At 42.0% G+C, this 24860-nt stretch overlaps 1 protein-coding gene across 4 annotated transcripts in view; it reads right to left on the bottom strand.

Moving 5' to 3' along the window:
• The window catches only part of LOC139565959 (ankyrin repeat and sterile alpha motif domain-containing protein 1B-like), a 388198-nt gene that overhangs the window by 109533 nt on the left and 253805 nt on the right, over positions 1–24860 (bottom strand). For all 4 annotated transcript variants that reach the window (XM_071386670.1, XM_071386669.1, XM_071386672.1 and 1 more), the window contains exons 15-16: positions 2121–2785; positions 1666–1785 (exon numbers count right to left, since the gene is read on the bottom strand). In XM_071386670.1, coding sequence (XP_071242771.1) covers positions 1666–1785; positions 2121–2785 — 785 coding nt within the window. The remainder of the gene's footprint in view (positions 1–1665; positions 1786–2120; positions 2786–24860) is intronic.

The raw sequence follows: 24860 nt of genomic DNA, 5'->3' as shown, positions 1-24860 counted from the left end.
AGCAGAGCAGAAATTTGACAAACTGACTTGTTGGAAAGGTGGCATCCTATGACGGTGCCACGTTGAAAGTCACTGAGCGCTTCAGTAAGACCATTCTACTGACAACGTTTGTCTATGGAGATTGTGTGGCTGTGTGCTCGATTTTATACACCTGTCAGGTGTGGCTGAAATAGACGAATCTACTCATTTGAATAGGTGTCCACATAGTTTTCTATATAAAGTGTAGATTTCCTTTCTTTTCCCAGCGCTCCCATTCTGTTTTCCCGAAGCAGGTAATTAAATATGACCCTTCTCTGTATAATTGCTGCAGATTAATAGAAGAATCTGTAGGTAATTTATCATCATCATTCAGCCTCTATAGAATTGTATGGCGTGTGCAATGTATGGAAAACTATCGCTAATGAACGAAACACTGGGATCATCACAGCCCTACTATACAGCATGTGAAAAACTGGGATCATCACAGCCCTACTATACAGCATGTGAAAAACTGGGATCATCACAGCCCTACTATACAGCATGTGAAAAACTGGGATCATCACAGCCCTACTATACAGCATGTGAAAAACTGGGATCATCACAGTCCTACTATACAGCATGTGAAAAACTGGGATCATCACAGTCCTACTATACAGCATGTGAAAAACTGGGATCATCACAGTCCTACTATACAGCATGTGAAAAACTGGGATCATCACAGTCCTACTATACAGCATGTGAAAAACTGGGATCATCACAGTCCTACTATACAGCATGTGAAAAACTGGGATCATCACAGCCCTACTATACAGCATGTGAAAAAGCCATATGATCATACGCATCAATTAGATCACACATGTCAAACACACCCATTATATTAGCCAATGATCTTACGTGTTTTGTTGCTATGTTCAGGCTCTACACTAATGATGATGTTTTGGACTGTAAAGTGGCAATTAGTGAGGTTGATGTCTTTCTAATGAATTGTATAGGCTGATCATATGTGTATGGAAGAGGTGGCTTAACGTGGGTGTGTTCCTGGGTGTGTTCCTGGGTGTGTTCCTGGGTGTGTTCCTGTGTGTGTTCCTGGGTATGAAGCTGGACTCCTTTTCCTGCACATCTTAACATCGGTCACCTCTCCAAACACACCCAAGAAAAGCATTAGTGGTGGTGTGTGTGTGTCTGTGTGAATAGTGTGATCAGTGACCAGAAGATAATTTGGCTGTGAGTCAGTGTGTATAATATTTCTCAACAATGGAAATAAACACATGGATCACAATCATGCCTATAAGTATGTCAGAGGGACTTACTTAACCACCACCACCACCACCACCACCACCACCACCACCACCACCACCACCACCACCGCTTTTCTTGGGATGCCTTTACTTTCCGTCTCTCCATCGCTGCATGCATTTTTCATACCCTTTTTCTTATTCAATCTCTCTTTTCTTAATTTCTTCTCACCTTTTTTTTTATTTAAAAAAAAAAACTTTATACAAGAGAAAGTAAAGTAACCTGGACATTCATGTCGTTTTTCTCTTGGACCAGAAACTAATTGTGTAGAACAGACTCACAGATAATTGACCACGTCTTAATAGACCACGTCAAATCATTTCTTCTTTATGTTCTAGACATGACATTTCTATCTGACTGAACAGCAGCCACAGCGCGTGCTTCTCTCACCTCCTCCCATTCAGCAGTGAAGGAGGGTGTTCTCTCTAGCTGGCCCCCAGGACTGGCGGTGTCCCCTGGGCTTCCTCTCGGCCCCTGGCCCCCGGGCCCCGACCCCCAGTGGTACTCCTCCTGAAAGAGACCGTCAACACACTGTCCGTTACATCTACGTTTAACAATGGATCCATCAATTGGATCAATATCATTTATCAAGTTGGACAACTGTCTGTGGCTTGAAGCAAATTCTAAGGTGAGGTTCTGTAACAGTCATTCCCCCAATGGTAAACAAACAAACAAACGGTTACATTTACCAAGACCCACCCTCTCAGTGTAATAAGCCTGGGGCTGTACTTTTAACCGCAATTAATATTACACCTGACATTTCACACAAGATAAAGAGGGAATGGTAAAAATACCAGCACTGTTTCTCCATTAAAATGGGATATAAACACGACAACAGAACGTACCTGTATGGGCGACACAGCCACCAGGTTGGAGTCAGACTTGGACAGTGACTTGGAGAGCTTTAGGTCCAGCACACTGCGAGGTATGGATCTCATCCTGCCCAGGGTAAAGGCCCTGTCCTCGTACCCAGACCCCGGTGCCCCCTCCCTAGGTCCGCCAGCTCCCGACACACCCCCCCTCACCACCACCGCCTCCCTGTTCCAACCATACGGCGAGGAGGAGGAGGGCGAGGCGCTCTGGGGGTTCTGGTTAACCCGGGTGTGGAAGATGGTGCGATAGACTACCTGAGGTTTGGGGGGTCTGTCGTCTTTGAGGGGGTCTTTGGGGGTCTTCAGAGCCAACGCCTCGTTTCCTGTGTGAGGGATAATGAGGGGCGGTGGCAGTCCAATTCCTAATTCAGGGGGCAGGGTTACCGAAGCGAAGTTGCCGTGGTTACCGAGCGTGGTTACCGGGCTGGTGTGGGGGTCCGAGGGGGTGTGTTTTCGGGCTTTGGGGTTGGTGTTGGAGGTGTAGAGGTGGTAGGGTGTGTCGGGCGTCTCGCAGGCCGGCGAGGAGCCGTGGAGGAGGCCGGCGAACTCTACGGGGACGAGGCTTTGTCGTCGGTCGTCTGGTAGTGGGAGTGTATTGGAAGAGGCGGGGGGAGGGTTCTGCTGGTACAGCCCGTCGTCTGAGGAGAGAAAACACACACAAGTTAATGTTGGAGTGCACCACACACACATTCCAGGTCCAACATACATACACAGACCCACAGATTGGTTGCACACAGTAACCAATCTTACGAGATCTCCCTCTCTCTCTCTCGTGCTAACATGGAGACAGTAAAAGGTGCACCATAACCATACCATAACCATAACCACACCCATACCATAACCATACCAATCTAGAAAAACACATAGCAATACAGAGGAAAGAGGATCTATGTTAAAACAACTAGAGAAAAACACATCAGAATCAGGATTAACAGAGAGTTAAAACAAATGTTAAAAAACTAAAGAGAGACAGAGAGAAGAATGATAGAGGGAACACATACATCTGCTGTTGCCCTGTCAAGATGCAGGCTCCTACGGTACACACCACACAACTCCTGACACAGGTCTGACACGGCTGCCTGGTCAACATCACTGTGTGTGTGTATGTGAGAGAGAAAAGAGAGAGAGAGAGAGAAAAGAGAGAGAAAAGAGAGAGAAAAGAGAGAGAGAGCACATGTGTGATGTATCCGTGTGTCTGGCCCATTGACTGAGTTCTGTGAGGTGTACTTAGAGCCAAATGGATGCTTTGAGAGAGACAGCCACCGTCTGTGTGCAGTGGGGTGAAACAGGGATTGGGAGACAGAGAGAGGAGAGTCTTTCTGGTCTAACTCAGAAAGAGAGCTGGCCCGTATATCTATGTATGTGTGTGATTCTGCCCGGGGATGGTGTACAGTGTTCTATTTAGTCTTCGTGCACGTGCAGTGTCATCCTGAGGTCGCTGAGTATATTTTCCTCCAATTCAAATTTCTAAAGCTTTATTGTCCATTCTTTTCATACACTCCAATATTCACCACAGATTCACAATGAGATTTGAGAGAGATTAAACTCAATAAACAGACAAACAGGTATGCAGCCAAACAGAGCTGTGTGTATCAGTGTGTGTATTATCAGTGAGCAAAACGATGATCAGCAGGACAACATGGTCAGTGTGTGTGTGTGTGTGCATGTGTGTATAACCAAGTATAATACCATGGTGGACACACAGACAACTACACAGTACCATGGTGGATACACAGACATTTACACAGTTCCATGGTGGATATACAGACATTTACACAGTACCATGGTGGATACACAGACATTTACACAGTACCATGGTGGATACACAGACATTTACACAGTTCCATGGTGGATATACAGACATTTACACAGTACCATGGTGGATACACAGATAATTACACAGTTCCATGGTGGATACACAGACATTTACACAGTACCATGGTGGATACACAGACATTTACACAGTTCCATGGTGGATATACAGACATTTACACAGTACCATGGTGGATACACAGATAATTACACAATACCATGGTGGATACACAGACATTTACACAGTTCCATGGTGGATATACAGACATTTACACAGTACCATGGTGGATACACAGATAATTACACAATACCATGGTGGATATACAGACATTTACACAGTACCATGGTGGATACACAGACATTTACACAGTTCCATGGTGGATATACAGACATTTACACAGTACCATGGTGGATACACAGATAATTACACAATACCATGGTGGATACACAGACATTTACACAGTACCATGGTGAATACACAGATAATTACACAATACCATGGTGGATACACAGATAATTACACAATACCATGGTGGATACACAGACATTTACACAGTACCATGGTGGATACACAGACATTTACACAGTACCATGGTGGATACACAGACATTTACACAGTACCATGGTGGATACACAGATAATTACACAATACCATGGTGGATACACAGATAATTACACAGTAAAGCTCTGAGAGGGAGACTGCATGTTACTGGATCTCACATGAGTCTGTTGGTTCTAATAATATAATTGGATAATGTTATGCACATATGCATCTTATAATCTATAAATACATAAAAAGATTAGTCATTAGCTGGATACATCAGGGGAGATGCTGGCGCCAGGAAATGGATGAAGGACTGGTGTGTGTGTGTGTGTGTGTGTGTGTGTGTGTGTGTATGTACACAGTGTATTCATTCACAAAGTATTCAGACCCCTTGACTTTTTCCACATTTTGTTACATTACAGCCTTATTCTAAAATGGATTAAATTGTTATTTTTCCTCGTCAATCTATACGGCCCTACCAAGCAAAGAGACAGCAACTGTTCATAGAGTGGATCTGAGAAAAATGGCTTTTATTTACCTTGGTTTCAAAGCAACTTTATGCAGTTACTGTTAATATGACCCTCCCATTTTCTCCAAAACACAATACAATAGAGGAAGGATACTTGTCCACATGATTAAGCATTAAGCAAACAACTCATTTTTGACCAAATGAGCAGTTACTGCCTTTCCTCTAGGTAGGGCAGTATACACAACACCCCACAATGACAAAGGAAAAACAGGTTTTAAGAAATTGTATATATATCAAAAATAAAACTGAAATATCACATTTACATAAGTATTCAGACCCTTTACTCAGTACTTTGTTGAAGCACCTTTGGCATCGATTACAGGCTTGAGTCTTCTTGGCACACCTGTATTTTGGGGGGGGGGGGGAAGAGGAGAGGAGAGGAGAGGAGAGAGAGAGAGAGAGAGAGAGAGAGAGAGAGAGAGAGAGAGAGAGAGAGAGAGAGAGAGAGAGAGAGAGAGAGAGAGAGAGAGAGAGAGAGAGAGAGAGAGAGAGAGAGAGAGAGAGAGAGAGAGAGAGAGAGAGAGAGAGAGAGAGAGATTCCCTCCCCCATATGCCCCCCTAGGCACAACTATGACAACTTAACCAACAAAAACGGGTCACAACTCCTGAAGCTCTGTCGCACGCTGGGTATGTACATAGTCAATGGTAGGCTTCGAGGGGACTCCTATGGTAGGTTCACCTATAGCTCATCTCTTGGCAGTAGCACTGTAGACTACTTTATCACTGACCTCAACCCAGAGTCTCTCAGAGCGTTCACAGTCAGCCCACTGACACCCCTATCAGACCACAGCAAAATCACAGTCTACTTGAACAGAGCAATACTCAATCATGAGGCATCAAAGCCAAAGGAACTGAGTAACATTAAGAAATGCTATAGATGGAAGGAATGCAGTTTGGAAACCTACCAAAAAACAATTAGGCAACAGCAAATTCAATCCCTTTTAGACAACTTCCTGGGTAAAATGTTCCACTGCAATAGTGAAGGTGTAAACTTGGCAGTAGAAAATCTTAACAGTATATTTGACCTCTCAGCTTCCCTATCAAATCTAAAAATCTCAAATAGAAAACCGAAGAAAATGAACAACAATGACAAATGGTTTGATAAAGAATGCAAAAATCTAAGAAATAAATTGAGAAACCTGTCCAACCAAAAACATAGAGACCCGGAAAACCTGAGTCTACGCCTTCACTATGGTGAATCACTAAAACAATACAGAAATACACTACGGAAAAAGAAGGAACAGCACGTCAGAAATCAGCTCAATGTAATTGAAGACTCCATAGACTCTAACCAATTCTGGGAAAATTGGAAAACACTAAACAAACAACAACACGAAGAATTATCTATCCAAAATGGAGATGTATGGGTAAACCACTTCTCCAATCTTTTTTGGCTCTATAACAAAGAATAAAGAGCAAAAACATATACATGATCAAATACAAATCCTAGAATCAACTATTAAAGACTACCAGAACCCACTGGATTCTCCAATTACCTTGAATGAGTTACAGGACAAAATAAAAAACCTCCAACCCAAAAAGGCCTGTGGTGTTGATGGTATCCTTAATGAAATGATCAAATATACAGACAACAAATTCCAATTGGCTATACTAAAACTCTTTAACATCGTCCTTAGCTCTGGCATCTTCCCCAATATTTGGAACCAAGGACTGATCACCCCAATCCACAAAAGTGGAGACAAATTTGACCCCAATAACTACCGTGGAATATGCGTCAACAGTAACCTTGGGAAAATCCTCTGCATTATCATTAACAGCAGACTCGTACATTTCCTCAATGAAAACAATGTACTGAGCAAATGTCAAATTGGCTTTTTACCAAATTACCGTACAACAGACCATGTATTCACCCTACACACCCTAATTGACAACCAAACAAACCAAAACAAAGGCAAAGTCTTCTCATGCTTTGTTGATTTCAAAAAAGCCTTCGACTCAATTTGGCATGAGGGTCTGCTATACAAATTGATGGAAAGTGGTGTTGGGGGTAAAACATACGACATTATAAAATCCATGTACACAAACAACAAGTGTGCGGTTAAAATTGGCAAAAAACACACACATTTCTTCACACAGGGTCGTGGGGTGAGACAGGGATGCAGCTTAACCTTTCATTGCTACTAACCCCGGATCCGGGAGCACCCCCCACCCCCCACACACTGATTAGCATAGATAGCATAGCTTCAGAAGTAGATAGTAGCATCTAAATATCATTAAATCACAAGTCCAAGACACCAGATGAAAGATACAGATCTTGTGAATAAAGCCACCATTTCAGATTTTTAAAATGTTTTACAGGGAAGACAAAATATGTAAATCTATTAGCTAAACACGTTAGCAAAATACACCACTATTCTAACTCCATCAGTTTCTTACTCCTTCAGGTGCTATCACCAATTCGGCTCAACTAAGATATTGATAGCCAATAACCTATAAAAAAAACCATCAGATGACAGTCTGATAACATATTCATGGTATAGGATAGTTTTTGTTAGAAAAAAGTGCATATTTCAGGTAGAAATCACAGTTTACAATTGCACCGACCATCACAAATCCACTAGAATTACTAGATAGAGCAACGTGTATGACCAATTTACTCATCATAAAACATTTCATAAAAATAGACAAAGCATAGCAATGGAAAGACCCAGTTCTTGTGATTTCAGACCATATTTCAGATTTTCTAAGCGTTTTTCAGCGAAAACACAATAAATCGATAAGTTAGCATACTACATGTTCCAACGTTACCAGAGCATCGATTCCAGCCAAAGAGCGCTATAACGTAACCACCGCCAAAAGATATTAATTTTTTCACTAACCTTCTCAGAATTCTTCCGATGACACTCCTGTAACATCATTTTACAACATACATATACAGTTTGTTCGAAAAGGTGCATATTTAGCCATACAAAACCGTGGTTACACAATGAAAATACTAGGAAATCAAGCCTCAATATGTCTGACGTCATCTATCAGAGTGATCTAGTTTAATTAAAAGCTAATCATATACTTGACTAAAAAATACAGGGTTGACAGGAATCGAAAGACAAATTAGTTCTTAATGCAACCGCTGATTTACATTTTTAAAATTATCCTTACTTTTCAATACAGGGTTGGCCAAGTGAAGCTATACCAAACAAAATGGCGATATATACGTTTAAAATATTTCGACAGAAACACGGTTTATCATATTAAATATTGCTTACTTTGAGCTGATCTTCCATCATATTCTTGGGCAATGTATCCTTTCTATGTTATAAACGTCTTTTGGTCGATAGATGTCCTCTGTCCTTCGAAATGTCCATCACCAACGACCGACACTCTAAAACGTGTCCAAACTTTCAGAGTGCACGACAAAGAAATTCCTCAAAATCGCACTAAACGGATATAAATTGATATAAAACGGTTAAAATTCACTACATTATGATGTTTTTAACAACTATAACGACTGAAAACATGACCGGAGAAATACTGCTGGTTAGAAAACGATTTGGAACGAGGCAGGTCCGATGGCCTTCACGCTTGAGGCGCACGTTGAGAAAGAGGGGTCTCTGTACATTTTTGTCATTTATAATGGCTGTGAACGTCCCACCGACTTCATTGAAAACGTGATGACGTACAGACACCCAGAGGAAGACGTAGGCAGTGTCGGTTTCTTCATAGCATTCACTGTGGCCTTATAAACAGACCCCAGATCAGAGGTAAAAATTTCTGAAATCTGAACCCTGTCATGAAAAGTGCTGTAGAAATTGTTCTGTACCACTCAGAGACGAAATTTCAACTCCTATAGAAACTATAGACTGTTTTCTATCCAATAATAACAATAATATGCATATTGTACGATCAAGAATTTAGCACGAGGCAGTTTAATTTGGAGACACAAATATGCTAATGCGGAACAGCACCCCCTATAGTTGCAAGAAGTTAAGCCCCACCCTCTTCAACATATATATCAACGAATTGGCGCGGGCACTAGAACAGTCTGCAGCACCCGGTCTCACCCTACTAGAATCCGAAGTCAAATGTCTACTGTTTGCTGATGATCTGGTGCTTCTGTCACCAACCAAGGAGGGCCTACAGCAGCACCTAGATCTTCTGCACAGATTCTGTCAGACCTGGGCCCTGACAGTAAATCTCAGTAAGACCAAAATAATGGTGTTCCAAAAAAGGTCCAGTCACCAGGACCACAAATTCCATCTAGACACCGTTGCCCTAGAGCACACAAAAAACTATACATACCTCGGCCTAAACATCAGCACCACAGGTAACTTCCACAAAGCTGTGAACGATCTGAGAGACAAGGCAAGAAGGGCCTTCTATGCCATCAAAAGGAACATAAATTTCAACATACCAATTAGGATCTGGCTAAAAATACTTGAATCAGTCATAGAGCCCATTGCCCTTTATGGTTGTGAGGTCTGGGGTCCGCTCACCAACCAAGATTTCACAAAATGGGACAAACACCAAATTGAGACTCTGCATGCAGAATTCTGCAAAAATGTCCTCCGTGTACAACGTAGAACACCAAATAATGCATGTAGAGCAGAATTAGGCCGATACCCACTAATTATCAAAATCCAGAAAAGAGCCGTTAAATTCTACAACCACCTAAAAGGAAGCGATTCCCAAACCTTCCATAACAAAGCCATCACCTACAGAGAGATGAACCTGGAGAAGAGTCCCCTAAGCAAGCTGGTCCTAGGGCTCTGTTCACAAACACAAACACACCCCACAGAGCCCCAGGACAACAGCACATTTAGACTCAACCAAATCATGAGAAAACAAAAAGATAATTACTTGACACATTGGAAAGAATTAACAAAAAAACAGAGCAAACTAGAATGCTATTTGGCCCTAAACAGAGAGTACACAGTGGCAGAATACCTGACCACTGTGACTGACCCAAACTTAAGGAAAGCTTTGACTATGTACAGACTCAGTGAGCATAGCCTTGCTATTGAGAAAGGCTGCCGTAGGCAGACATGGCTCTCAAGAGAAGACAGGCTATGTGCACACTGCCCACAAAATGAGGTGGAAACTGAGCTGCAATTCCTAACCTCCTGCCCAATGTATGACCATATTAGAGAGACATATTTCCCTCAGATTACACAGATCCACAAAGAATTTGAAAACAAATCCAATTTTGATAAACTCCCATATCTACTGGGAGAAATTCCACAGTGTGCCATCACAGCAGCAAGATTTGTGACCTGTTGCCACAGGAAAAGGGCAACCAGTGAAGAACAAACACCATTGTAAATACAACCCATATTTATGCTTATTTATTTTAACTTGTGTGCTTTAACCATTTGTACATTGTTACAACACTGTATATATATAATATAACATTTGTAATGTCTTTATTGTTTTGAAACTTCTGTATGTGTAATGTTTACTGTTAATTTGTATTGTTTATTTCATTTTTGTATAATATCTACCTCACTTGCTTTGGCAATGTTAACACATGTTTCCCATGCCAATAAAGCCCCTTGAATTGAATTGAATTGAATTGAGAGAGTGTGTGTGTTTGGGAAAACAACTGACTGGGTTTTTAAACCAAGGGAAAGGGGATGTGATTGGGTAAGGGAAACGGAGCAGGTGTGTCTTGGGATTGGCGACTGATCACTGCCACCTGTGACTAGGGCAGAGGGAGAGAAAACAAATACACACACAGGATACCTGTATCTGTAACAGTCATTGTCCTGTTGGAAGGCGAACCTTCACCCCAGTCTGAGATCCTCAGCGCTCTGGAGCAGGTGTTCACATCAAGGATCTCTCTGTACTTTGCTCCCTTCATCGTTCCTTCAGTCCTGACTAGTCTCCCAGTCCCTGTCGCTGCCACCAACATGTTTCCTCCAGCCGTGATGCTTGGCAGTCAGGCCAAAGAGTTCAATCTTGGTTACATCAGACCAGAGAATCTTGATTCTCATGGTCTGAGAGTCCTTTAGGGGGCTGTCATGTGCCTTTTATTGAGGAGTGGCTTCCATCAAGCCACTCTACCATAAAGGCCTGACTGGGGGAGTGCCTCAGAGATGGTTGTCCTTCTGGAAGGTTCTCCCATCTCCACAGAGGAACTCCGAAGCTCTGTCAGATTGATCATCAGGTTCATGGTCACCTCCCTGACCAAGGCCCTTCTCCCCCGATTGTTCAGTATGCCTGGGCGGACAGCTCTAGGAAGAGTCTTGGTGGTTTCAAACTTCTTCCATTTTAGAACGATGGAGGCCATTGTGTTCTTGGGGACCTTCAATGCTGCAGAAATGTTTTGGTACCCTTCCCCAGATCTGTGCCTCGACACAATCCTGTCTCGGAGCTCTACGGGCGATTCTTTCAACCTCATGGCTTGGTTTTTGCTCTTACATGCTCTGTCAACTGTGAGACCTTATATAGACAGGTGTGTGCCTTTCTAAATCATGTCCAATCAATTTAATTTACCACAGGTGGACTCCAATCACGTTGTAGAAACATCTCAAGGATGACCAATGGAAACAGGATGCACCTGAGCTCAATTTCGAGTCTCATAGCTGTAACGTAACAAAACGTGGGAAAAGTCAAGGGGTCTGAATACTTTCAGTATATATACAGTATATAGAGACAGAGCGAGAGAGACCGAGACAGAGAGAAAGAAAGAGAGAGACAGAGACAGAGACAGAGACAGAGAGAGAGAGAGAGAGAGAGAGAGAGAGAGAGAGAGAGAGAGAGAGAGAGAGAGAGAGACAGAGAGAGACAGAGAGAGAGTGAGAGAGAGAGACGGAGAGAGACAGAGAGAGCGAGAGAGAGCAGCAGTTTTTGTGTGAGCATCCGTGTGCCTCAGTGGGCAAAACTCTCTCTCCCTGGGTATTGTCAGAGTGTGTTAAGACTGTGTACAAGCCCCTCCACTGATAAGCATCACATCACTAACACTCACAGAGCAAGAGAGAGAGAGAGACAGAGAGAGAGCAAGAGAGCAAGAGAGAGAGCAAGAGAGCAAGAGAGAGAGCGAGAGAAAGCGAGAGAAAACAATTAGTGGGAGAGAGATAAGGAAGACACGAGACAGACCACAGAAAGAGAGAGCGAGACAGCCAGCCAGACAGACAGACAGACAAGACAGACAGACAAAGAGTGAGAGAAAGAGAATCACTAAAACAATACAGAAATACACTGCGGAGAAAGAAGGAACAGCACGTCAGAAATCATCTCAAAGTAATTGAAGAATCCATAGAATCTAACCACTTCTGGGAAAATTGGAACACACTAAACAAACAACAACATGAAGAGTTATCTGTTCAAAACAGAGATGTATGTATAAAATACTTCTCCAATCTTTTTGCCTCTATAACAAAGAACAAACAGCAAAAACATATACATGATCAAATAAACATCTTAGAATCAACTATTAAAGACTACCAGAACCCACTGGATTCTCCAATTACATTGAATGAACTACAGGACAAAATACAAACGCTCCAACCCAAAAAGGCCTGTGGTGTTGATGGTATCCTCAATGAAATTATCAAATATACCGACCACAAATTCCAATTGGCTATACTTAAACTCTTTAACATCATCCTCAGCTCTGGCACCTTCCCTAATATGTGGAAGCAAGGACTGATCACCCCAATCCACAAAAGTGGAGACAAATTTGACCCCAATAACTACCGTGGAATATGCATCAACAGCAACCTTTGGAAAATACTCTGCATTATCATTAACAGCAGACTCGTACATATCCTCAGTGAAAACAATGTACTGATCAAATGTCAAATGGGCTTTTTCCCAAATTACCATACGACAGACCACATATTCCCCCTGGACTCCCTAATTGACAAACAAACAAACCAAAACAAAGGCAAAGTCTTCTCATGCTTTGTTGATTTCCAAAAAGCTTTTGACTCAATATGGCATGAAGGTCTTCTGTACAAATTGATGGAAAGTGGTGTTTGGGGAAAAACATACAACATTATAAAATCTATGTACACAAACAACAAGTGTGCAGTTAAAATGGGCAATAACACATTTCTTTCCAGAGGGCCGTGGGGTCAAACAGGGATGCAGCTTGAGCCCCACCCTTTTTAACAGATATATCAACAAATTGGCAAGGGCACTAGAACAGTCTGCAGCACCCTGCCTCACCCTACTAGAATCTGAAGTCAAATGTCTACGGTTTGCTGATGATGTGGTGCTTCTGTCCCCAACCAAGGAGGGCCTACAGCAGCACCTATATCTTCTGCACACATTCTGTCAGACCCGGGCCCTGACAGTAATTCTCAGTAAGACAAAAATAATGGCGTTCCAAAAAAGGTCCAGTTACCAGGACCACGACTACAATTTCCATCTAGACATCTTTGCCCTAGAGCACACAAAAAACTATAGATACCTCGGCCTAAACATCAGCACCAGAAGTAACTTCCACAAAGCTGTGAACGATCTGAGAGAAGGGCCTTCTATGCCATCAAAAGGAACATAAATTCAACATACCAATTAGGATCTGGTTAAAAATACTTCAATTAGTTATAGAACACATTGCCCTTGATGGTCGTGAGGTTTGGGGTACGCTCACCAAACAAAAATTCACAAAAATTGGACAAACACCAAATTGAGACTCTGCATGCAGGTTTCTGCAAAAATGTTCTCCGCGTACAACGTAAAACACCAAATAATGCATGCAAAGCAGAATTAGGCCGATCCCTGCTAATTATCAAAATCCAGAAAAGAGTTGTTGAATTCTACAATCTGTTCACAAACACAAACAGATCCCCAGGACAGCAACACAATTAGACTCAACCAAATCATGAGAAAACAAAAAGATAATTACTTAACACATAGGAAATAATTAACAAAAAAAACTGAGCAAACTAGAATGCTATTTGGCCTTAAACAGAGAGTACACAGTGGCAGGATACCTGACCACTGTGACTGACCCAAAATTAAGGAAATCTTTGACTATGTACAGACTCAGTGAGCATAGCCTTGCTATTGAGAAAGGCGGCCGTAGGCAGACCTGGCTCTCAAGAGAAGACAGGCTATGTGCCCACTGCCCACAAAATGAGGTGGAAACTGAGCTGCACTTCCTAACCTCCTGCCCAATGTATGACCATATTAGAGACACACATTTCCCTCAGATTACACAGATCCACAAAGAATTCGAAAACAAATCCAATTTTGATAAACTCCCATATCTATTGGGTGAAATACCACAGTGTGTCATCACAGCAGCAAGATTTGTGACCTGTTGCCACAAGAAAAGGGCAACCAGTGAAGAACAAATATCATTGTAAATACAACCCATGTTTATGTTGATTTATTTTACCTTTTGTACTTAACTATTTGCACATCGTTACAACACTGTATATATAAATAATATGAGTGTAATGTTTACTGTTCATTTCACTTTTGTTCATTATTTATTTCAGATGCTTTGGCAATGTAAACATATCTTTTCCATGCCAAGAAAGCCCCTTATATCGAATTTTGAGAGAGACAGAGAGAGAGAAAGAGAGAGAAAGAGAGAGAAAGAGAGAGAAAGAGAGAGAAAGAGAGAGAAAGAGAAAGAGAGAGAAAGAGACAGAGACAGAGACAGAGACAGAGACAGAGACAGAGACAGAGACAGAGACAGAGACAGAGACAGAGAGAGAGAGAGAGAGAGAGAGAGAGAGAGAGAGAGAGAGAGAGAGAGAGAGAGAGAGAGAGAGAGAGACAGAGAGAGAGAGAGAGAGAGAAAGAGAGACAGAGAGAGAGAGAGAAAGAGAGGAGAGACAGAGAGAGACAGAGACACAGAGAGAGCGAGAGGAGAGAGCGAGAGGAGAGAGAGAGAGAGAAAGAGAGACAGACAGAGAGAGAGAGAGAGAGACAGAGAGAGACAGAGAGAGAGAGACAGAGAGAGAGACAGAGACAGAGAGAGAGTCATGCTCAACATGAGATCCTGATATATTTCATATTTTTTTGTTTTTAGGATGAGATAAACACTCTAATCGAAAAAGAATTCCAGACAAGAAGTGATGAACAACAACTCTATTCATTCAGAATAGAAAAAAAGTAACTTTGCTCCTCAAGTTAAGAAGTTTTGAGTCTAGCTACCTAGCTACACAACAAAGACCTAGCCAGCAGACTAACAAGCTAGCCAGAAGAAACGAGCTAGAACAAACCTAGCAAGGGCAGTTAATACAACTACATCAAACGACCAAACTGAGTGAGTAAACCAAAAAGGAGCACGGACTAACTTTAAACATATATTCTGTTCTTTTGTGTGAGAATTTGTCACTCTTTTTGCTGGTTTTTGAACTAAATTAGCGCTAGCAGCAGACAAACCAATCGTTTGCCATGGCAACGGGGCAGCAGAACAGCGCAGCAGTAGTAGCAGAGCGCACAGGCACCATGTCCCCACTTCCCCTCAGCGCAGAATCCATTCTCTACCCTAAAGAGGCCAAACATGACACAACGAGGAAAGCTTTTAAACAGAAACTACTAAAGGGGAGGCCAGAAACCCTTTTTGCAGACCTCTACAAAAACGGTGACGTGAGTAATCTCATCTTCCTCACTGACCAGCCAAATGCATGGCGCTCAGGAGTGTGCTCTCACTACCCATCCATAAAGAAAGAGGGAATCTGTAATGGGTGGAAGCTGAAAATCAAAGAGACAGACGACCCTGACAGCACCATGATAACAATCAACCTCTACAAGACTGGGACTGTCATGGTGCAAGGTAACATTAGGCTGTTTGAAACAGACTTTCAGACCATTAAGGAGAGAGCGGAGAGAGAGAAGGACACCACCAGTGACATGCCCTCCCACAAGACAAACTCCACCAGCACCACCCTCACCCCTACTCTCCCCACCCAAAAAGGCACATCCAGCACCACAGAACAGCCTCCCACTGACAGTGGCACCGACACAGACCAGCCACACCCCAGCTCCAACACCCACCAGCCCCCCCTCTTCCCCAACACCCACCAGAAACCCAGACTTCCTGAAAGAAATTGATAATGTTGATATTGTAGTACTACAGGAAACATGGTGCAGAGGTGATGTTTCCACTGGCTGTCCACTAGGTTATAGGGAGATAATCATACCATCCACTAAATTAAAAGGAATCAAACAGGGCAGAGACTCAGGGGGAATGCTAATATGGTATAAATCTGAACTAATTAATTCAATCGAATTGATCAAAACAGGAGAATTCTTTATCTGGTTAAAAATCAACAAGGAGGCTATCTTGACAGATAAAAATGTCTTCCTCTGTGCCACATACATTCCCCCCTCAGAATCACCCTACTTCAATGAAGAGAGTTTCTCCATTCTAGAGGGGGAGATTAGTCACTTTCAGGCCCAAGGCAACGTACTGGTCTGTGGAGACCTGAATGCTAGAACAGCAGAAGAACAAGACACTATTAACAGTCATGGGGATAAACACCTACCAGGAAGCAATAACCTTTCCCTCCCCACATACCCCCACAGAAACAACTATGACAAAGTGAAAAACAAAAACGGAGCACAGCTCCTGAAGCTCTGTCGAACACTGGGTCTGTACATAGTCAATGGCAGGCTGGGAGGGGACTCTTTTGGTAGGTACACCTACAGCTCATCCCTTGGCAGCAGCACTGTAGACTACTTCCTCACCGACCTAAACCCAGAGTCTCTCAGAGCCTTCACAGTCAGCCCACTAACACCTCTCTCAGACCACAGTAAGATCACAGTGTATCTGAGAAGAGCAGAACCCAACCATGAAGCATCACAGCCCAATAAATTACATGGTACTAAACAGGCCTATAGATGGAGTGCAAACAGTACAGACATCTACCAAAAAGCAATTAGTAGCCAAAAAATACAATCTCTCATGGACAACTTTTTAGCCTTAACATTCTCCTTCAGCAATGAAGGTGTAAATTTGGCCGTTAGGAACATAAACTTTATATTTGACAAATTTAAAGAAGCATAAGAACAAACCAAAAATAACAAATAATGAAAAATGGTTTGATAATGATTGCAAAAATCTAAGAAAGTCATTGAGAAATATATCTAATCAAAAACACAGAACCAGACAACAAAAATATACGCCTTCAATATGGGGAAACACTGAAGCAATACAAACACACCCTAAGAACAAAAAAGGAACAGCACATTAGAAATCAGATGGATGGAATTGAGGAATCAATAGAATCAAACCACTTCTGGGAGAATTTGAATAAATTAAACAAACCTCATCATGAGGAATTGGCTCTCCAAAATGGGGATATGTGGAGAAATCACTTTGCAAACCTCTACAGCACTATAACAAAGAGCCCAGAACAAAAAGATATACAAGAAAAATTACAAATCCTTGAATTAGCAGTCAAAGACTATCAGAATCCTGTGGATACCCCAATTACAGAAGAAGTATTATTGGAAAAACTATGCACTCTCCAACCTAAAAAGGCCTGTGGTGTTGATGGTATTTGAAATGAAATGATCAAATATACAGACCACAAATTCAAATTGGCTATACTCAAACTCTTCAACATTATCCTCACTGCAGGTATTTTCCCCAATATTTGGAACCAGGGATTGATCACACCAATCTATAAAAATGGAGACAAATTTGAACCAAATAATTACAGAGGAATTTGCGTTAAGAGCAACTTGGGGAAAATTGTCTGCAGTATTATAAATAGCAGACTACATAATTTCCTTGATGAACACAACATCCTGAGCAGAAGCCAGATTGGATTTCTAAAAAATTATCGTACAACAGACCACATTTACACCCTCCACACTCTAATTGATAAACAAGTTAACCAAAACAAAGGCAAAATCTACTCGTGTTTTGTAGATTTCAAGAAAGCATTTGATTCAATTTGGCACGAAGGTCTTTTTTATAAACTAATAGAAAGTGGTATTGGAGGGAAAACATATGATTTTATTAAATAAATGTACACTAAAAACAAATGTGCGGTTAAAATTGGCAACAAGCAAACAGACTTCTTCTCTCAGGGGCGGGGAGTGAAACAGGGCTGCCCAATACTATTTAACATCTACATTAATGAATTGGCAAAAACATTAGAAGAATCGGCAGCACCTGGTATCCCCCTACACAACACTGAAATCAAGTGTCTGCTGTACGCAGATGACCTGGTGCTGCTGACTCCCACTAAAGAGGGGTTACAGCAGCACCTAGATAGTCTTCACAGGTTCTGTCAGACCTGGGCTCTGACCGTTAACCTAAAAAACCCAAATATAATGATATTCCAAAAAAGGTCCGGAAATAAGGATGACAAATATAAATTCTATTTGGACACAGTTCTATTAGAACACACCAAAAACTACACATATCTAGGACTAAATATCAGCAACACAGGTAGCTTTCACATGGCTGTGAATGAGCTGAGAGACAAAGCAAGAAGAGCATTCTATGCCATTAAAAGGAACATCAAAATCAAAATTCCAATTAGAATCTGGCTCAGAATTTTTCAATCAGTTATAGAACCAATTGCTCTATATGGCAGTGAAGTATGGGGTCCACTCTCTAATAATGAATTTACCAAATGGGACAAACATCCAATCGAAATACTGCATGCAGAGTTTTGCAAGACTGTATTGCAAGTACAAAGAAAAGCTCCAAATAACGCATGTAGGGCCCTCCTCATTCGAATAGAAAAAAGAGCCATCAAATTTTACAACCATCTAAAAACAAGTGACCCCAAAACATTCCATCACACAGCTCTACAATGTCAAGAGATGAAACAAGAGAATAGTCCCCTCAGCCAGGTGGTTCTGAGGCTCAGTTCACCAACCCAAACCAACCCCATAGAGCCTCAGGACAGCCCTCAGAAAATCTGGCCCAACCAAATCATCACAAAACAAAAAGGAAAATATATCACCTATTGGAAAGACACCACAAAATATCTAAGTAAACTTCAATGCTATTTGGCTCTAAACAGACAGTACATGGTGACAGACTATCTGTCCACTGTGACTGATAGAAAACTGAGGAAAACATTGACTAGGTACAGACTCAGTGAGCACAGTCTGGCTATAGAGACCGGTCGTCACAGACAAACCTGGCTGCCCAGAGAGGACAGGCTGTGCTCACTCTGCTCCAGGGGAGAGGTAGAGACAGAGCTGCATTTCCTATTACACTGTGACAAATACTCAGACCCAAGAGAATATTTCTTTCCCAAAATTATAATTCAATACAAAGAATTTGAAACTGTAAAATAATATTTCCCATCTTGTTTTGTTCTGTCTTTCATACCAGGTCATGTGTCTTCTCAGTCATGTTGACACTGGTCTACTACCAGGTCATGTGTCTTCTCAAGTCATGTTGACACTGGTCTACTACCATTGCTTTAATGTATTGTTGTTCTGATTAATATTGTTGTTGTAGTTGTTGTTAATGGTAATCCCATGTCCACTACTACTATTATTATTGCTGTTGGTCCCACCATTTATTTATATATAAATATATATATATTTTGTATATATATACATATATATTTTATTTTTCGATATGTATACTTTGACAATGTAAGTAATAATGAACTTGCCATGTCAATAAAGTCAATAAAGTCAATTGAATTGAGAGAGAGAGAGAGAGAGAGAGAGAGAGAGAGAGAGAGAGAGAGAGAGAGAGAGAGAGAAGAGAGAGAGAGAGAGAACAGTTGATCTAGAAACAGTAGAAAGAACAGCGGAGGTGAACAGAGGTAAAGGAAAAACGATCCACACACGTAGGGAGGAGAGGACAAACTACTGTTCAGCCCAGAATCAAAAATGATCCATCCATATAAACACAGCATGAGTCAGATGAAGGAGAGAGAAACCTCAACTTGGATAGACAAATCTCTCTCTCTTTATTCTGTCCTCTCTCTGTGTGTGTGTCTTACCTCAGGTCACCTCCTAGTGTGAACTAGGCAGCTGTTAATCCATACTGTCAACAGTCCAACTGTTATGGTATTACTGTCGAACCTTGCTACTACCTGGCTTCACATACTGACTCACACGACTGAAATATGCTTACAAGTGCACACCCAGTCTTACAAGTGCACACCCAGTCTTACAAGTGCACACCCAGTCTTACAAGTGCACACCCAGTCTTACAAGTGCACACCCAGTCTTACAAGTGCACACCCAGTCTTACAAGTGCACACCCAGTCTTACAAGTGCACACCCAGTCTTACAAGTGCACACCCAGTCTGAGACCTGATAGTGCTCCTGTTGCCCCACACAGCATACCTGCATACCTCGCGGTACATGCATAGGCGCACACACACACGCACACAGGCGTAGTCTTCCTGTTGACAGTTACACACACATTAATACACATACGTTACAGTGGTTAAGTGCTCGCGCGTTCACGTGTGTGTGTGTGTGTGTGTGTGTGTGTGTGTGTGTGTGTGTGTGTGTGTGTGTGTGTGTGTGTGTGTGTGTGTGTGTGTGTGTGAGACAGAGAATTGCAGGCCCTTACTGTAATATATTTACAATTCCAGAAACGGAGTTAAACCAACACATAATGGCCTTCTTTTCCATGACCCTCCCACCCACAACAATATTATTCTACCACTCTTACAGGAAAGAGAGAGAGAGAAGGATGAAAAGGGATGACGAAATCATTTTCTCCAAATTTTCTCCTCTCTCTTTCTGTTCTGCCCTCGTCCCTCGCTTTTCTCCTCTCTCTTCCTGTTCTGCCCTCTTCCCTCACTTTTCTCCTCTCTCTTTCTGTCCTGCCCTCTTCCCTCACTTTTCTCCTCTCTCTTTCTGTTCTGCCCTCGTCCCTCGCTTTTCTCCTCTCTCTTCCTGTTCTGCCCTCTTCCCTCACTTTTCTCCTCTCTCTTCCTGTCCTGCCCTCTTCCCTCACTTTTCTCCTCTCTCTTTCTGTTCTGCCCTCTTCCCTCACTTTTCTCCTCTCTCTTCCTGTTCTGCCCTCTTCCCTCACTTTTCTCCTCTCTCTTCCTGTCCTGCCCTCTTCCCTCACTTTTCTCCTCTCTCTTCCTGTCCTGCCCTCTTCCCTCACTTTTCTCCTCTCTCTTCCTGTTCTGCCCTCTTCCCTCGCTTTTCTCCTCTCTCTTTCTGTTCTGCCCTCTTCCCTCACTTTTCTCCTCTCTCTTCCTGTCCTGCCCTCTTCCCTCGCTTTTCTCCTCTCTCTTCCTGTTCTGCCCTCTTCCCTCGCTTTTCTCCTCTCTCTTTCTGTTCTGCCCTCGTCCCTCACTTTTCTCCTCCGTCCTGGGCAGGTCTTGTGAGCGATTGCACGCCCCCGCCCCCAGCGGGATTAAAGAGGACACGTTTAATTGCTTGTTAACAAATGTTTACGGCGCCGTACTGAGCAGCCACCCGTTTCCTGCCAAGTATAGACCTCCATTACTCTGAGGCTGCTGTCGGAGATACACTGGGCTGGAAGGAGGGAGAGACAGAGAGAGAAAGGAGGGAGAGACAGAGAGAGAAAGGAGGGAGAGACAGAGAGAGAAAGGAGGGAGAGACAGAGAGAGAAAGGAGGGAGAGAGAGAGACAGGAGGGAGAGACAGAGAAAGGAGGGAGAGACAGAGAGAGAAAGGAGGGAGAAAATGATGGGGGAACTAAGTGACAGACCGATCACAAGAGGGCAGGGGGTGGAGACTGACCGATCACAAGAGGGCAGGGGGTGGAGACTGACCGATCACAAGAGGGCAGGGGGACGAGACAGACAGATTACAAGAGGGCAGGGTGTGGAGACTGACAGAGTGAAAAAATAAGTAAAGATTGTGTGAGAGAGAGAGATAGAAAGAGAGCATGAGAGAGAGAGAGAGAACGAGAGCACGATAGGAAAGTATTATAGCAGTAGATAGGCAGTATTATTCTCAGTGTAGTCTAAGAGGGAACATTGAGTTTCTGGTGCAAGTCAGCAGCAATGACCAATATACCCACAATCACAACTCCCATAATCACAAAAAGATTGCAGTGACCAAAAATCCAGTTGATTCTCCGAACAGTTTTGGCTGTTTCTAGAACTGTGCTACAAGATTGATACACTGACTCTTCACCATGGAATGAAACTGACCAAATTATCAAGGTTTTTTCAAAATACATTTTCTCAACAAAATAATCAACACAATGTGAGTTCTGTCAGTCCATAGAGAAAACCCCAGACATGCATGCACATACCGGTAGACATGCACACGCTCAATTTCATTACATTTCTAATATATTGGGGTGTTATCCTGTCTAGGGGGGGGACAACATCTGATACAATCTTGTTTATTTTTCTATCTCGGGCGCGGCGACTCGTTGAGCTTATTAAAAACTACAGAGCAATATCAGACGTGTCTGTCATCCTTTAGATGAAAGGGGCCTGCCTGGCTGCTTTATGTATTATGATTTGCTTTGTTCTGCTGCAGCCTTACGCTAGGCTAATGGTGCTAGGCTAAAGGCGCTAGGCTAGTGGTGCTAGGCTAATGCTACACTAACAAGCTACTTGATGTAAAAAGGTCTTCTAAATGAGAGACTTCTGCTAATGTAGCAGGAATTCATCGGTCTTATCTGAGCTCTGATGCTTTTGTTAGCGCCCAGAGCTAGTGCCTTAGCTAGAAACATTAAAAAGCCATAACCTAGCCTGCAACAAAGTTCTAGTGTTACATGCTAAAAGCAATACATATCTTCCATTTAAAGTGCTAGCGTCTCGCTAACAAGGAGTAAACAGGTCTTCCATAGCAGCACCAGTCACCTCAGGGGGGAGAAGAAAGATGAAAGTAGACTCTTGTTGTTGTGTAGGCTACATTCTTTCATGTGTGATAGCCCTGAGAATCGATCTAGACTACTTAGACCGAAAGGGGAACCACAGGGATTGTGAGGAGGTATTGAATTCACACTTTCAATCTTGCTCTATGTATGCTGGGATATCACCACGGCAACCAGTTTATCTCCAACTGGCAGTGGGTAACCCGTTTTGTCGTCGAGCGATGTAAGGAACAAGAGTTCGATTTTTGGGGAATGATATAAAAGAGGCAATTAATATTACATTGCCACACCAGACACACACTCTCTCTTTCAAACACAAATACATCCTGTAGCTAAGTGAATAAAAATACAAATAAAATACACTTAATCCAGAAAAATTAAGAAATATCAGAATGAGCAATTTCAGAGACCGGTACATATATATATATATATATATATATATATATATATATATATATATATATATATATATACAGTGGGGAGAACAAGTATTTGATACACTGCCGATTTTGCAAGTTTTCCTACTTACAAAGCATGTAGAGGTCTGTAATTTTTATCATAGGTACACTTCAACTGTGAGAGACGGAATCTAAAACAAAATCCAGAAAAACACATTGTATGATTTTTAAGTAATTAATTTGCATTTTATTGCATTTGGGGACAGCGAAAGACCTTGTGAAGATGCTGGAGGAAACAGGTACAAAAGTATCTATATCCACAGTGAAACGAGTCCTATATCGACATAACCTGAAAGGCCGCTCAGCAAGGAAGAAGCCACTGCTCCAAAACCGCCATAAAAAAGCCAGACTACAGTTTGCATCTGCACATGGGGACAAAGATTGTACTTTTTGGAGAAATGTCCTCTGGTCTGATGAAACAAAAATAGAACCGTTTGGTCATAAGGACCACCGTTATGTTTGGAGGAAAAAGGGGGAGGCTTGCAAGCCGAAGAACATCATCCCAACCGTGAAGCACGGGGGTGTCAGCATCATGTTGCCCTGACCTCAATTCCATAGAAAATTTGTGGGCAGAACTGAAAAAGCGTTTGCGAGCAAGGAGGCCTACAAACCTGACTCAGTTACACCAGCTCTGTCTGGAGGAATGGGCCAGAATTCACCCAACTTATTGTGGGAAGCTTGTGGAAGGCTACCCAAAACGTTTGACCCAGGTTAAACAATTTAAAGGCAATTATACCAAATACTAATTGAGTGTATGTAAACTTCTGACCCACTGGGAATGTGACGAAATAAATAAAAGCTGAAATAAATCATTCTCTCTACTATTATTCTGACATTTCACATTCTTAAAATAAAGTGGTGATCCTAACTGACCTAAGACAGGGAATTTTTACGAGGATTAAATGTCAGGAATTGTGAAAAACTGAGTTTAAATGTATTTGGCTAAGGTGTATGTAAACTTCTGACTTCAACTGTAGACACACATATACATATAAAGGTGTGTTTTGTATGTAAACATTATTAAAGTGACCAGTGTTCAATGACTAGAATACAGTATGTACACTGAATACAGTGCCTTCAGAAAGTATTCATTCCGCTTGACTTATTCCACATTTTGTTGTGTTACAGCCTGAATTCAACATGGATTAAATAACATTGTTTCCTCACCCATCTACACACAATACCACATAAGTACAAAGTGAAAACATGTATTTTTTAATTTTAGAAAATGTATTGAAAATTAAATACAGAAACATCTAATTTACATAAGTATTCACACCCCTGAGTCAATACTTTGTAGAAGCACCTTTGGCAGCGATTACAGCTCTGAGAGCTTTCCACACCTGGATTGTGCAACATTCTTTTCAAAATTCTTCAATCTCTGTCAAATTGGTTGCTGATCATTGCTAGACAACCATTTTCAAGTCTCTCCATAGATTTTCAGAAGATTTAAGTCAACATTTGTAATTTAGCCACTCAGAAACATTCACTTTCTTTTTGGTAAGTAACTGTAAGCAACAGTGTAGGTTTGGCCTTGTGGTTTAGGTTATCGTCCTGCTGAAAGGTGAATTAATCTCCCAGTGTCTGGTGGAAAGCAGACTGAAACAGGTTTGCCTGTGCTTATCTCCATTCTGTTTCATCCGGAAAACTCCCCTGTTGTTAATGATTACAATCATATCCATAACATGAAGCAG

The sequence above is a fragment of the Salvelinus alpinus genome, chromosome 37, assembly GCF_045679555.1.
Source record: "Salvelinus alpinus chromosome 37, SLU_Salpinus.1, whole genome shotgun sequence".
NCBI lineage: Eukaryota > Metazoa > Chordata > Actinopteri > Salmoniformes > Salmonidae > Salvelinus > Salvelinus alpinus.
Note: the sequence above shows the minus strand (reverse complement) of the source record. Positions and strands in the feature narration are given on the sequence as shown.